Raw genomic sequence first — 12,375 nt, 5'->3', positions numbered from 1 at the left:
ACTGGCCACATCTGTCGAGGCAGAAACATGAAACTAGGTGTGGGGGGAGGACCCTGTCACCCAGCGGCATTCAGGGGTGGAAGGCATGGGTGAGACAGGCTTTGCAAGTCCTGCTGTGTCAACCTGCCCCAAGTTCCAGGGGAGACTCATCAGAGGTTGGTCAAGAAGCCCTTCCTGGCAAAACGGTGCCGGCAAGGAGGGGTGGTCAGCTGGCAGGGCCTGGGGCTTCCTGGTGGGGCCAGCATCTGCCCTGGTCCTGAGTCCCATCGCCGCTTTGTTAGTCATTGTACCAAACCCCGAGATGCCCAACCTCCAGCTGTTTGATCTTGGGAAGGCTTCCCACCTCCCAGCCTCCGTGTTCTACCTGTTTAATGGGGCGGTGAAGGGGTTTGCCCAGTGATGATAAATCAGAAGTGAGAACTTCATACCACATGTACCTGTGTAAAGGTGAGGCCTGTCTGCACCTGTACCAGCTCCTCCTCTCCCCAGCCTGCCCTTCTCTTGTTCACAGTCGGAGAAAGCAAGGCCCAGAGGAGGCCAGAACTCTACAGAAGCTGCACAGCCCAGAAAACTGGACACCTCTGATGGCCCATTTCAGGCTCTCCTTGTTCACCTCTTGGGGTTGTCCCCATCATTTGTGGGGCCCAGCGTAGAATGCAGATTGTTCTAGAATTATGAATTATTTTAGGACAATGACAGGAGAGCATTAAACCAAGCATGGGGACCTGTGGTCTCCCCAGGCTACACCCCCCTGAGGCCAGCCCTGCACCCACACCCTCGTTCCCTGCCTTGGACCATATGTTTTTCCATATAAAAGTGTTTGTGACAAGGAGGAGCGTTAAGGCAGCCATGCCCTGAGCAGGGACCACCTGGGAAGCATTTTAAGTTCATTTAAGACTGTTTCTGCTCACAATCATCGCCCAACCCACAAATCCCTTTTGGCAGCAACAGACCAGGCCCCACATGGATCCCGTAGGACCTGGCTCGGAGATGAGAGCAGGCAGTGCTCTCATCCTGCACGTGAGGTCTATGTGGTGGGGACTGGACCAGCTCGGAGGTGGGGGCTCCCTGGAGCTCTGGCACCTCCCAGCCTCCAGACCATTGAAAGTACATGTGCTCAAGGGGGCCCCAGGGGAGGAGCCCCATTCTGGATCTGCTCCTCGCTACCTGGCAGGTAGAGTGAGCATCTCGCCCCCCTTAGAAGACCCATCTGCAAGGCCCCCCCCATGGGTGGCTCCCAGGGCCTCCAGTTCTTGCACAGCTGACCAAGGCCACAGGGATTATATCCTGAGAGAATAAGGAGACAAAAGTCGTGATACTCCACTGATGTGGGTGCAGGCATCCCCCAGCATCCTTGCCAGTACTCTGGGCACCAGAATGCAGACCTCACTTCTCCACGGAGAGCTCTGGGACACCAAGGACGGCTGCCAGCCGTCCCTGCTAGGGTTGGCTACTAAATCCCAAAGAAGTGAGCACCCTGAGTGCATCTGAGAGGCAGCCCATGTCCTCGTGGCCAGTTTGGAGGCTGTGGGACAGGAGGGTGGCATCCAGCCATGTGTGGGCGGCTCCTGTTGTGGTCTCTACTGGTGAGACCCCCGGCAAGGGAAGTCAGGTCTCAGCGCTATCTCCCCAGAGTTACCCAGGGTGACTTCTTCCTGGGGCTCCTGGAGCTCCCACCCGCTTCGATGGCGGGCAGCATGATCCTCTGGGTGGATCCCCTCCCCCAAGAGGCGGCGGGGCAGGAAGGCCACAGCACAGAGCCAGCTCCTTGGAGTTCAGCTGCCCTTCCAGTACCTCACCTGCAGAGGCCCAGTGATTCTGGGTCCCACTCCAGGGACAGCACTCCTAGGGAGCAGTTTTCCGAAGGTCTAATAGGTCAGTGCCGTGCCTGCAGCCCCCTCCTTCCATCTCTGTCTTGAGTGCTAGGTGCAGGGCCAGGCCTTTGACTACTGGCCAGAGCATCTCTCCCCTCCATCCTCTCCCCCTTACTCCTTACCCTCCTTTGTCTTTTCCCTCCTTCCCTCTCTCTCCCTCTGTTTCTCTTCCTGTTCCCTCCCTCTCCTGCTGGCTCCATGGTCCAGGCCTGTCTGGCAGGGCAGCACCCACCCTGGGTGGGCGGGACCCAGTCAATGCACACTTCCTCCAAGTTGGCATTCCCAGCCGGGCTGCCTTTGAAGTCATCCTTGGGAAACCTGGCACAGTGCTGGCAACCTTCCAGTTTTCTTACTGTTTCACCACTTTGGGATCCAAAAGAGCTTACCTGTTCTCCTCACCTGACTCCAATTGGCACTTGATTGTTTCCCACACACAAGTGTGTCTTCAAAGATCCAGGCAGCCCCAGGGTGTCTTTCACTGGTGCGGAGCGGACCAACCACTCACCTTGGTGGCTGCAAGAGAAGCAGAATGTGGGTGGAAAACAAATTGATTGAAAAGAGAAATCACTTACATACAAGTACAATGTTTCTCATGTTTGCTTTGTGTGTTAGTATTTTTTGTGCTTTGTAGAGAATATTGGCTGGTTTTCAGTGGTTTTTTAAGCATCGCCTGCCCATTTATCCATCTTTTTAAAACTTACTATTTAAAAATAACTTTTTATGATGCAAAATGTTGAACATACACCAAATCAAGAGCATAGTAGGATGAGTGCCCCATGGGTTCACCAGCATGGCCATGGTCAACATCCCTCTTCCTCATGGCATTTACAGCTCTACCCACAGCCCCTCAGTGATAAATTTAGGCCACATATACATAGGTTGAAATGCACAAATCTTGGCTGTACATTGTTGACAAATGGATGTGTCTGTGTGACCCACACCCCATCAAGATATGAAACCTGTATGTTTCCCAGAATATGCCCCCTGCTTTTCCAGTCTGTTGCCTCCTCCACCCCCAACTGGTACCCAGTCTGATTTCTGTCACCTAAAATCAGTCTGGAATGGTGCCATGTGATTCTTTTGTGCTGTTCCTTCCACTTGGCAGGATGTCTATGAGATGTGTTCAGGCTGTCGTGTGTATCAATAGTTTGTACCCCGTCCTGACTGCATAGGGTTCCGTGGTGTGATGGACCACAGTTATCTGATCACCTGCTGGAGCACATCTGGGTTCTTTCCAGTTCTTGGCTCTGTGGATAACCCCAGCATTTGTGAACAAGTCACTTGACAGACATATGTTTTCATTTTTCTGATAAATGGAGTGGAATTTTTCGGTACTATGGTAGGAGCGTATTTGACTTTAGATAAAGATTTTGTTACTTATAGGGGCTTCCCAGGTGGCACTAGTGGTAAAGAACCCACCTGCCAATGCAGGAGGTATAAGTGACGCAGGTTCGATCCCTGGGTCAGTAAGATCTCTTAAAGAAGGGCATGGCAACCCACTCCAGTATTCTTGTCTGGAGAATTCCAAGGACAGAGGAGCCTGGAGGGCTGTAGTCCTTAGGGTTACAAAGAATCGGACATGACTGAAGCAACTTAGCACACACGCACGTTGTTACTTATTAAGTGCTCTAGTTCATCTTTGGGGACCCCTGCCTGCTCTGCTTGTCTGGCAGCGGCTTGTACACTTGAAAACTCTGGCTCCAGGTGATTTGCTCAGAAGCCTGGGTGAAAGCCGAGTGGTTTATGTGCTTATCTATCTCGGGTAATTGAGGATGATATTGCAACTGTTTATGCTTCCTCACTTCCTCCTTTTTCTGTTTTAAAGCAGTGTATTTGCAGCTAGTGTTTAGCTATACAGATAACTGTGTGTTGATGTTCTTAGGACTACAGATGAGAAAGACCTACATATATCAGAATTTTAAATTAGTGAAGTTTTCTTTTTTGGCCCATAAGGAAGCTATTACTAAAATGTGAAGTCAAGCCACTGGGAAAGCTGATCTGCCTGGGAGGGCTGCTGGGCTCTGCCCTTACCATCACCGGGGTCGTCCCTCCCTCCCTCCCTCACGTGTTTCCCTGCCTCCCACAGCCCCACTGGGACTCTACTTCTCCAGGGACGCTTACTGGGAGAAGCTATACGTGGATCAGCCGGCCGGCACGCCCCTGCTCTATGTCCACGCCCTGCGGGACGTGCCAGAGGAGGTGCCCAGTTTCCGCCTGGGCCAGCATCTCTATGGCGCCTACCGCACGCGGCTGCACGAGAACGACTGGGTCCGCATCCAGGAGGACACGGGGCTTCTCTACCTTAACCAGAGCCTGGACCACAGCTCCTGGGAGAAGCTCAACATCCGCAGTAAGGGGGCGGCCCTGACCCCACCCCCATACACCTGTTACCCACGCCCCGCCCCGCCCTTGCCTTGGCCTTCCTTAGTGCCCATCACATAGCTCCTACGACTCCTACTGTGTAAGAGTGGAGGGAGTGAGATGGGGCTGGCCTGCCTCTCTGACCAGCCCGTGAGGGAGTCAGGATGAGTTTGGGGACTACTGATGACCCTCAGGTCTTCTGAGGCTGTTGGGATTTTGGACAACTTACGGGTAGGACTTGAGGGGCTCTCTCTGTGCTGGCTCCAAATGTCTTTTCCTGTTGGATTAACAGAGATGTGGGGTTATGAGAGAAGAGTTAAGAAAGGCTAGAAAAATCCCAGGATCTTGATTTAGCGGATGATCTGGAACTTGGTGGAGAAGCAGCTGTTCGCACGGAAAGCCCACCTTACCATCAGCAGCAGGCTGCCCTTGGCACCTGGTGAGGACTGGGGCCTGGTGCCAGGGAGGAAAGTGGAGCAGGAGGAAGGCCTGGCTGGCTCCTCAGAGCAGGGTTCCAAGCTGGAGTGAAGGCCACGTGTGACCCTGGTACTGGGAGGAGGGTGTTTGTGGAGCAGAGTTCTGCCTTGTGGTACCAAATGGTGATGAGAACCCCACCTCCTGCTCCATAGACATGGCCTCCCTGCACCCTCACGTCAGCCCTGAGCTCCTGTGAGTGCTGAGAGGCAAGCATTGTGCTGTGAACAGTACTGTCAGAGTGGAATTTGCCGAGGGTCTGAGTTTCATAGGAGGCCTGTTCTGTTCGTGATTGGAGAGTGGCCTCATGTACCTGCAAGCTCTAGTCAGGAGAGAAATCATGGTAATTAGAACAGAGAAAGTTTATATGGAGAATTATTAACCACAGCAGGGGACTGGAGCAACAGGCAGGCTAGTAAGAAGCAGAGAACTGATGACTATGGGAGGAGCAGATGTGGGCGGGGGGCACTTCCCTAGGGCTGAGATAGAAGGCCCAGGAAGAGCCCCTGCCCCAGCTGAGATCCAGACAGGTTGGAGGGGGGTTACTATGGTGCCTCCATGATGGAACTTGCCAGAAATCCCCTCTCTAGGTGCTGGGGAAGTCTGTGTCTCTGCAGGGGTGGGATGGAATTCCCTGGTGGTCCAGTGGTTAGGACTCTGCAGTTTCATTGTTGAGGTCCTGGGTTCAGTCCCTGGTCAGGGAACTAAGATATCACAAACAGCAACACGGCCAAAAATAGAATAGAATTAAGTTATTTTATTTTTATTTATTTTTAATTGAGGGATAATTACTTTACAATATTGTGTTGGCTTCTGCCGTATAGCACAATGAGTCAGCCATAGGTATACATATGTCCCCTCTCCCTTGAACCTCTCTCCCACCTCCCACCCAATCCCACCCCTGTAGTGTTTTTAAAAGTGAGAAAAGAAAGTGCCTGGGGCAGTGGGTGAGGGAGAGAAGGGAGAGAAGGGAGAGAAGGGAGGTCGCCTGAGGTGCCAAGAGCCCGCCTTGGGGAAGCGCTCCATCTTAGACCCAGGGCTCAGGGCACCTCTCTTAGGAAGGGTATTTGAACTGAGACTTGGAATAACCAGAGAGGTGGGCCTGTGAGGCACCCTCAGGATAAGGGAGCGGAACCACAGGGCCCTGAGGCTGCCAGATCCCAAATCCAGGGCCGTAGGGGGCAAGCAGGAGATGGGGGCCAGGGCAGGGTGCCCAGCAGAGCCCTGTGGCCCTTGGTGAGGACTAGGCTTTGCACCAGCCCGGAACTCCTGCCCTCTCCCCATTCAGGTCCCAGCTGGGCAGGTGTGGCTGATGCCCCAGCGGGGCCTGACTTGTCTCTCTGCAGACGGCGGCTTCCCGCTGCTTACCATCTATCTCCGGGTCTTCCTGTCACCCACGTCCCTTCGTGAGGGCGAGTGCCAGTGGCCAGGCTGTGCCCGAGTATACTTCTCCGTCATCAATGCCTCCTTCCCGGCTTGCGGCGCCCTCAAACCCCGGGAGCTCTGCTTCCCCGAGTCAGGCCTGTCCTTCCGCATCCGGGAGAACAGGCCCCCCGGCACCTTCCACCAGTTCCGCCTGCTGCCCGTGCAGTTCCTCTGCCCCAACGTCAGCGTGACCTACAGGCTCCTGGGAGGTGAGTGCCAGCGGCATGGAGCCTTCCTCGATGCCTGCTGAGTGCCAGGCATGGCGCTGCGGTTCCTCTACATGAGCCATCCAGGTTGACTCTGCACCACCCCATCATCCTTTCATTCAGAGGTCCTCATGTATCTCATGTATGCTGGCCACAGGCCAGGCATGGTTCTAGGGACCAAAGATGAAACAGTGAACAATTCAGGCCCAAATCCTGCCTGTCTGGACCTTCCATGCCCGTGGCAGGTGGAGACCACACAGGTGCTAAGGACGTTGGGTGGCCTCTGAAGGGACTAGGTGGGAGGTAAAGCTGAGAGGGCATAGAGTGGTGGAGACCACTGTCCCAAGTCAGGTGGCTGGAGCAGGGTAAAGGAGGGTGCCCAGCAAGTAGGGTGAGCTCCTTTGAAAGTGCCAAGGGGGGAGTGTAGCTGGAGGGGAGGGCAGAGGCTGCTGAGGGCAGAAAAATTCAAGGCAGGGGGCAGGACTTCCTGGTGAGGGGACTAGGGAGCCGTAGAAGGTGTTTGCGGGGGTAGAGGGAGAGAGTGTCATTGACAGGATATAACTTCCCTTTAAAAGGCTAGTCTGGCTGATGTGTTAGAAATGATTTGGGGTGAGTGGTTCGGAGGAAGCAGGAAAACAATTAAGAGGCAGGAGAAATCTTTGAGTGAGAGGATGAGGACTGGGGTTGAGGGTGGAAGCCTTTAGGCTTCCAAGAAGCAGGCAGGTTCTGGGCATGTTTTTGTAGGAAGATCCAGCAAGATTTCCTGGGGAGTTGAATGTGGGGTGTTGAGAGATTCACGAGGTGACCAAGCATGGTTCCAGGATTCCGCCTGAGCCACTGTAAGGACAGTGGACCTTGTCACAAGATGGTCCTACCACATGATGGCCCTGGGGAGGCCACATGGATATGGGGTAGGGGAAGGGCACTGGATTCGAGTGGAGATGAGAGAAGGCAACTGAGCCGCCATGTGTGAGGTGCCATTAGACAGTTTAAAGGGGACGTAAAGGGCACACTTACTATGCTGGACGGCTATGAAGCCTGGATTCCCACGAGGTTGATGGCACCCACACATGGTCATAACGTTAGAGGAAACCTCAGTAGTGTAAGGAAAGTAGTCACTCACACTTCCAGAGTCCTTTCATTTATCCTGCCACAGGGATGGATGTCTTTGTACAAAATTGTCCCCAAAGCCTATTGTTTAGTGTGCTGCCTTTTTCACTTAAAAGAAAAATAAAAGCTGTTTTTGTAACCATAAGCAATAGAGGGAAACGTGTAATTCACATGTAATATGTGGCTCTGATGTGATTTTCCACCAAGTGGAGTTGACAACCCTCCTGAGGATGGCTATGGGGTGGTCACTGTTGACCTTCAAGCCTTCAGCTTTTCCCCCTTTCTGGGTCATTTCTGGAGGATGAATTCCAGGACAGGCTTGGGTTGAAGAGTATGTTGTTATTACTGGTCCTCCCACCAGGTTGCAGTGAGTCATTGAACTTAACAGCAGTGTCTGGCCACGAACACACACAGCATCTCATCTTCTGGGGCTTCCCTGGTGGCTTAGCTTATAGAGAATCCGCCTGCAGTGTGGGAGACCTGGGTTCGATCCCTGGGTTGGAGACACCCCCTGGAGAAGGGAACAGCTACCCACTCCAATATTCTGGCCTGGAGAATTCCATGGACTGTATAGTCCATGGAGTCGCAAAGAGTCAGACATGACTGAGCAACTTTCACTTCACTTCATCTTCTGGTGAGGAAACTGAAGCACAAAGAGACAGAACCATCAGCCTCAGGCCATGTAGCCTGCAGGTGTATAGGGCAGGGATCCAAACCAGGCAGTCAGAAATATTTGTGTGTTAACATGAAATCACACCAAATGTCCCCCATGTTGGTTTTCAAGTGGTGGAATTGTGGCTTTTTTCTCACATTCTCTAAAATGAGCATGTCTTGCTTCCACAGTTAAGAAAATTCCTAACAGTTTTTCGAAAACCAGCAAACGCTAGGAGCTGGATCTCTGGGCCTGCAGCCTGACTAGTGCCAGCCCTCGCCACAGAGGAGGCAGGGAGGGTGTGTAAAGGGGTGTGCCCCTCCTAGGTGATCAGGTTGAGGACCTGAGGCAGACCTTCTGGTCCCGGCTCTTCCCTCAGCACCAGTGCAGGCTGTAGGCACAGTGATGCTCAGAGCACACTCTTCACTGCAAACTGTGCATGGAAGCTGTGCTCCACTGTGGAACTGAAGAGGGGCTGTGGCCCAGGGCCAGCGTGCACCCCAGCTCTGTCTCCTTTTGTGCACTGCTCCCTGTGGGCCCCTGAGGAAGGCAGCTCCCCCTCCCTGCAGCTCGGGGTCATCCCGGGGTTGCTGGTCTGCTTGGTGCTCAGGTGAGAGTCTGCCTTTCCGCTGCGATCCGGACAGCCTGGAGGTGAGCACGCGCTGGGCCCTGGACCGCGAGCAGCGGGAGAAGTATGAGCTGGTGGCCGCGTGCACGGTTCACGTGGGCGCGCGCGAGGAGGAGGTGATGGTGCCCTTCCCCGTGACCGTGTACGACGAGGACGACTCTGCGCCCACCTTCCTCGGGGGCGTCGACAGCGCCAGCGCCGTGGTGGAGTTCAAGCGGAAGGAGGTGCCTATGCGTTTGTCTGGTGCTTGTCTAGTGTCTGTCGTCTCTCTGTTGGGCATCTGGGTCCCTCCATTCGTCATTTGCTCCTTGGTCTATTCAGCTGTCCATCCTAGCCATCCAGACATGTGGCTAACCATCACTCCAGTTATTTGTCTTTCATTTGTACATAAGTCTGTCTGTTGGGGTTTTGTCGGTTTCCAGGACAACTGAGGAGAAGAGAGGACCAGCCCTGCTGGCACCGAGCTGACCCCTGCCCTGGGAGGCGGGCGGGGGGAAGGGGAGGTGGGGTGCCCGTGGGGTTGGGGGTAAGGGTGCCCAGCCTTTGACTCAACCAGCAGGGCTCACATCAGAGGGGCGCAACTGTGCTGCTGTACAGGCGGGCGCACTGCCCCAAGGAGACAGAGAGGACATCTGCCGGGAGGGCGTTCCCTTCTTCGGGCTGTCAGCCCCTCAAGGGAGGGCCAGTGAGTTCAGGGCGGGTACCCCGGAGTGGAGGAAGTCAGGCCAGTGGATCTGGCAGGGATGTCCCTGCGCCGCCCCGTCCATCGGGGCCCCGCCTTCCTCTGGCCCGCGCAGGCGCAACGTGACTGCCACCTGCTGGGCCCTGGGCTGTCCTGCAGCCGGTAGGCTGGCGGGAGCAAGGGGAGGGTGGGGGTCGGATATGTGGTGGTTGCCTGCTTCTCTGGGCACCCCTGGAGCAGGTTTGATGGATGGATGAGCAGGAGGAAGGCACATGGCATAGAAAAATGTCTCATGAGCCTGGCAGGGCAGCTCCATGGTGACACTGTGGAGCCTGGTCAGTAGTGAAAGCAGAGATGACCTGTGACTTTACTCAGAACTCCCCCTCATGACCCCATTCAGCCTGGGGTACAGAAGAAGCTTTAGGAGAGCATTCTGGTGGACACTGTGCTGAGGTCCCAGCTCTGTCATCTGTCACTACATGACACTGAGCTAACTCTACTGTGCGGGGCCCAGCTTCCTCGAAGGAGAGTGGGGGATGCCTGCTCTGCACTGTGGGGACCTGAAGGAGGTCTTCCACAGAGCACCAGGGCGTGTGTTCTAACCCATAATCATGGGAAGTTTGGAGGTACCATCATACCTGTTGCAGCGGTGAGGTGCAGTGGCCCAGGAAGGGTGACAAGCAGGCTGGCTGGGGGTCCCTTTCAGCTTGAACCCCGATCAGTCTGCCCCTGGAGCCAGCTCTGACCATACACACCTGATCCACCTGTGGGGCACGTGCCCTCCTATGGGCTCTGGCTTTCGGGGCCCTGACTGGCCCCCATATTCTTTGCAGGGCACAGTGGTAGCCACATTACGTGTCTTCGATGCAGACGTGGTGCCAGCCTCCGGGGAGCTCCTGAGACGGTACACGAACACGCTGCTCTCTGGAGATGCCAAGGCCCTCCGGACCTTCCGAGTGGAGCACGCGCCCAATGAGACCTTGACCCAGGCCAACGGCAGCTTTGTGCGGGCAACCGTGCATGACTACAGTAAGAGGGGACCAGTGTGGCCTGACAGGGCCCCCTGGGGAACTGGCAGCCCGCTCTCCTTGGGCAGGGTAGCACCCTGCACACATAGACACCTGTCCTGGCCCTCTCAGCCCCAGGTGGCCACCCCTTCCAACCCTCTTCCCAGCCTTTGTTTCTGCTGGGCTCACCTTGGCCACCTTGGTGGGTGTTTACAGGCTGTCCTTTCTCCCTGAACTGCCCCTAGGCTGAGGGCGACCCTGGCAGGACCCCAACACACTACCCTGTGCTGACCACGCCAGGGCTCATTGCAACACGTGTCTCCCTCTGGCCCCTGGCACCAGCTGTACCACCTCCTAGGTGCCCAAGTGCCCAGGGATCCTTGACCCCCACCACCAACAACTCTCCACTAACAGGAGTTGATGTCCAGTAGCAGCTTTGTGCCCTCAGGTTGGAGGGTTCTGGGATGATTGTCCTGTCTGGCTTCTGAAATGTGCCCACCCTCAGGGCTAAGCACCATGTGCCCTCAGGGCTCACCTGCAGAATAGGGTGTCCCCATCAGTTGCCAAACCTCCCTGCCTCCCTCGCCTGCTCTCCTGCCTGTGTTTTGTAGGATCACCTTTCAAATATGCCACTTGTGCTTGGATCCTTGTTTGGGGGCCTGCTTCTGGGGAACCCAGGATCACTGGTGCCTTTACCCCTTTTTGCCTAGCCTGATCCTATTTCCTGTCTTCTCCTTCCTCACCAAGCCTCTGATGACCTCTGCTCTGTGCAAGGGAAAATGTCATCCTTGCCCCTTACTCTGCACACTCACTCTGTACGCCATGTGCACTCAGAGATCCTCACCTCCTTTGTGCTCCACTAAATGGGGATCTTAGCCTTGGCACACAGTGACTGCTCAGGAGTGTGGAAGCTCCTGGGTACTTGAGGCCTGTGGAATCTAAGGGTCCACAGGAGGCTGGTGCTGTTGCAAGAAGTTCTCACAGGCCAGGACGGTCTTCTTGGGACCTTGGTGGTGGTGGTGGTGGGTCTTTACCTGTGTGTGCTTGCCTCTCACACACGTCTTTCTCATACACATGCACACACACAGACACCTCACTGAGGTTACCTCCCAGCTGAGGAGGGTCTTATGGGCTCAGCTCAGCACAGTGACTCATGTTTAAAATAGTTCAACCTTAGTGCCTCTTGCCTGGTCTGTTGTCTGTGGACTATGTGGGTAGAAGTACCTGTTGTCACATGTATGCCCATGTGTCCAGGGAATGCTTTGCAGGGGAGATGTGCAGCAGCATGGGGCAGTGGTCTCCATGCGCAGGGCCCCTGCCCATCATCACATGCCTCCACCCGCAGGGCTGGTTCTCAACCGGAGCCTCCCCATCTCGGAGAGCTGGGCTGTGCAGCTGGCCGTGCTGGTCAACGACTCAGACTTCCAGGGCCCGGGGGAGGGTGTCGTCCTCCTCCACTTCAATGTGTCTGTGCTGCCTGTCAGCTTGCACCTGCCCAGTGCCTACTCCTTCTCGGTGAGCAGGCGAGCCCACCGCTTCGCCCAGGTGAGCCCCTGGCCTCTTGCCAGCCTGGGGAGGGGAACAGAGGAGCAGGGACCCCCGGGGTCACATGGGGGACATGTGGGGACACCCCCTCCCTGAGCACACAGAGTGGCCCTGGGGAGCAAAAGGCACAGAGCCAGGGAGGCTAAGGCTGTGGGAGAATGGAACAGTCGTGAGTGGGGCTGGTGGGCTTTGTGGGCTCCTCTTTACCCACTCCCTTCTTGGCATTTTTACATTTTTTACTAATGAAAGAGCAGTGCCAGGTAAATCTATGCCGATTTGTAAAGATGTTCCTGGTGAATGAAGTGGGAAAAGTAGTTTGCAGAAGTATTGGTCTCAGGTGGCTCAATATGTTCAAAACCAAGTCTTCATTGCTGGAAATTTCCAAGTGTGCAAACACAGGCATTTCTGCAA

The 12,375-nt window shown here is 55.1% G+C and overlaps 1 protein-coding gene across 2 annotated transcripts in view; it reads left to right on the top strand.

The window, feature by feature from the left end:
• RET (ret proto-oncogene) overlaps positions 1 to 12,375 on the top strand; it is a 51,963-nt gene that overhangs the window by 17,395 nt on the left and 22,193 nt on the right. For both annotated transcript variants that reach the window (XM_081569172.1, XM_081569173.1), the window contains exons 2-6: positions 3,961 to 4,224; positions 6,056 to 6,343; positions 8,713 to 8,954; positions 10,246 to 10,441; positions 11,765 to 11,964. In XM_081569172.1, the coding sequence (XP_081425298.1) occupies positions 3,961 to 4,224; positions 6,056 to 6,343; positions 8,713 to 8,954; positions 10,246 to 10,441; positions 11,765 to 11,964 (1,190 nt within the window). The remainder of the gene's footprint in view (positions 1 to 3,960; positions 4,225 to 6,055; positions 6,344 to 8,712; positions 8,955 to 10,245; positions 10,442 to 11,764; positions 11,965 to 12,375) is intronic.

Source organism: Giraffa tippelskirchi, chromosome 2 (genome assembly GCF_054371585.1).
Source record: "Giraffa tippelskirchi isolate mGirTip1 chromosome 2, T2T-mGirTip1v1.2.pri, whole genome shotgun sequence".
Lineage (NCBI taxonomy): Eukaryota > Metazoa > Chordata > Mammalia > Artiodactyla > Giraffidae > Giraffa > Giraffa tippelskirchi.
This window is presented reverse-complemented; position numbering and strand designations above follow the sequence as displayed.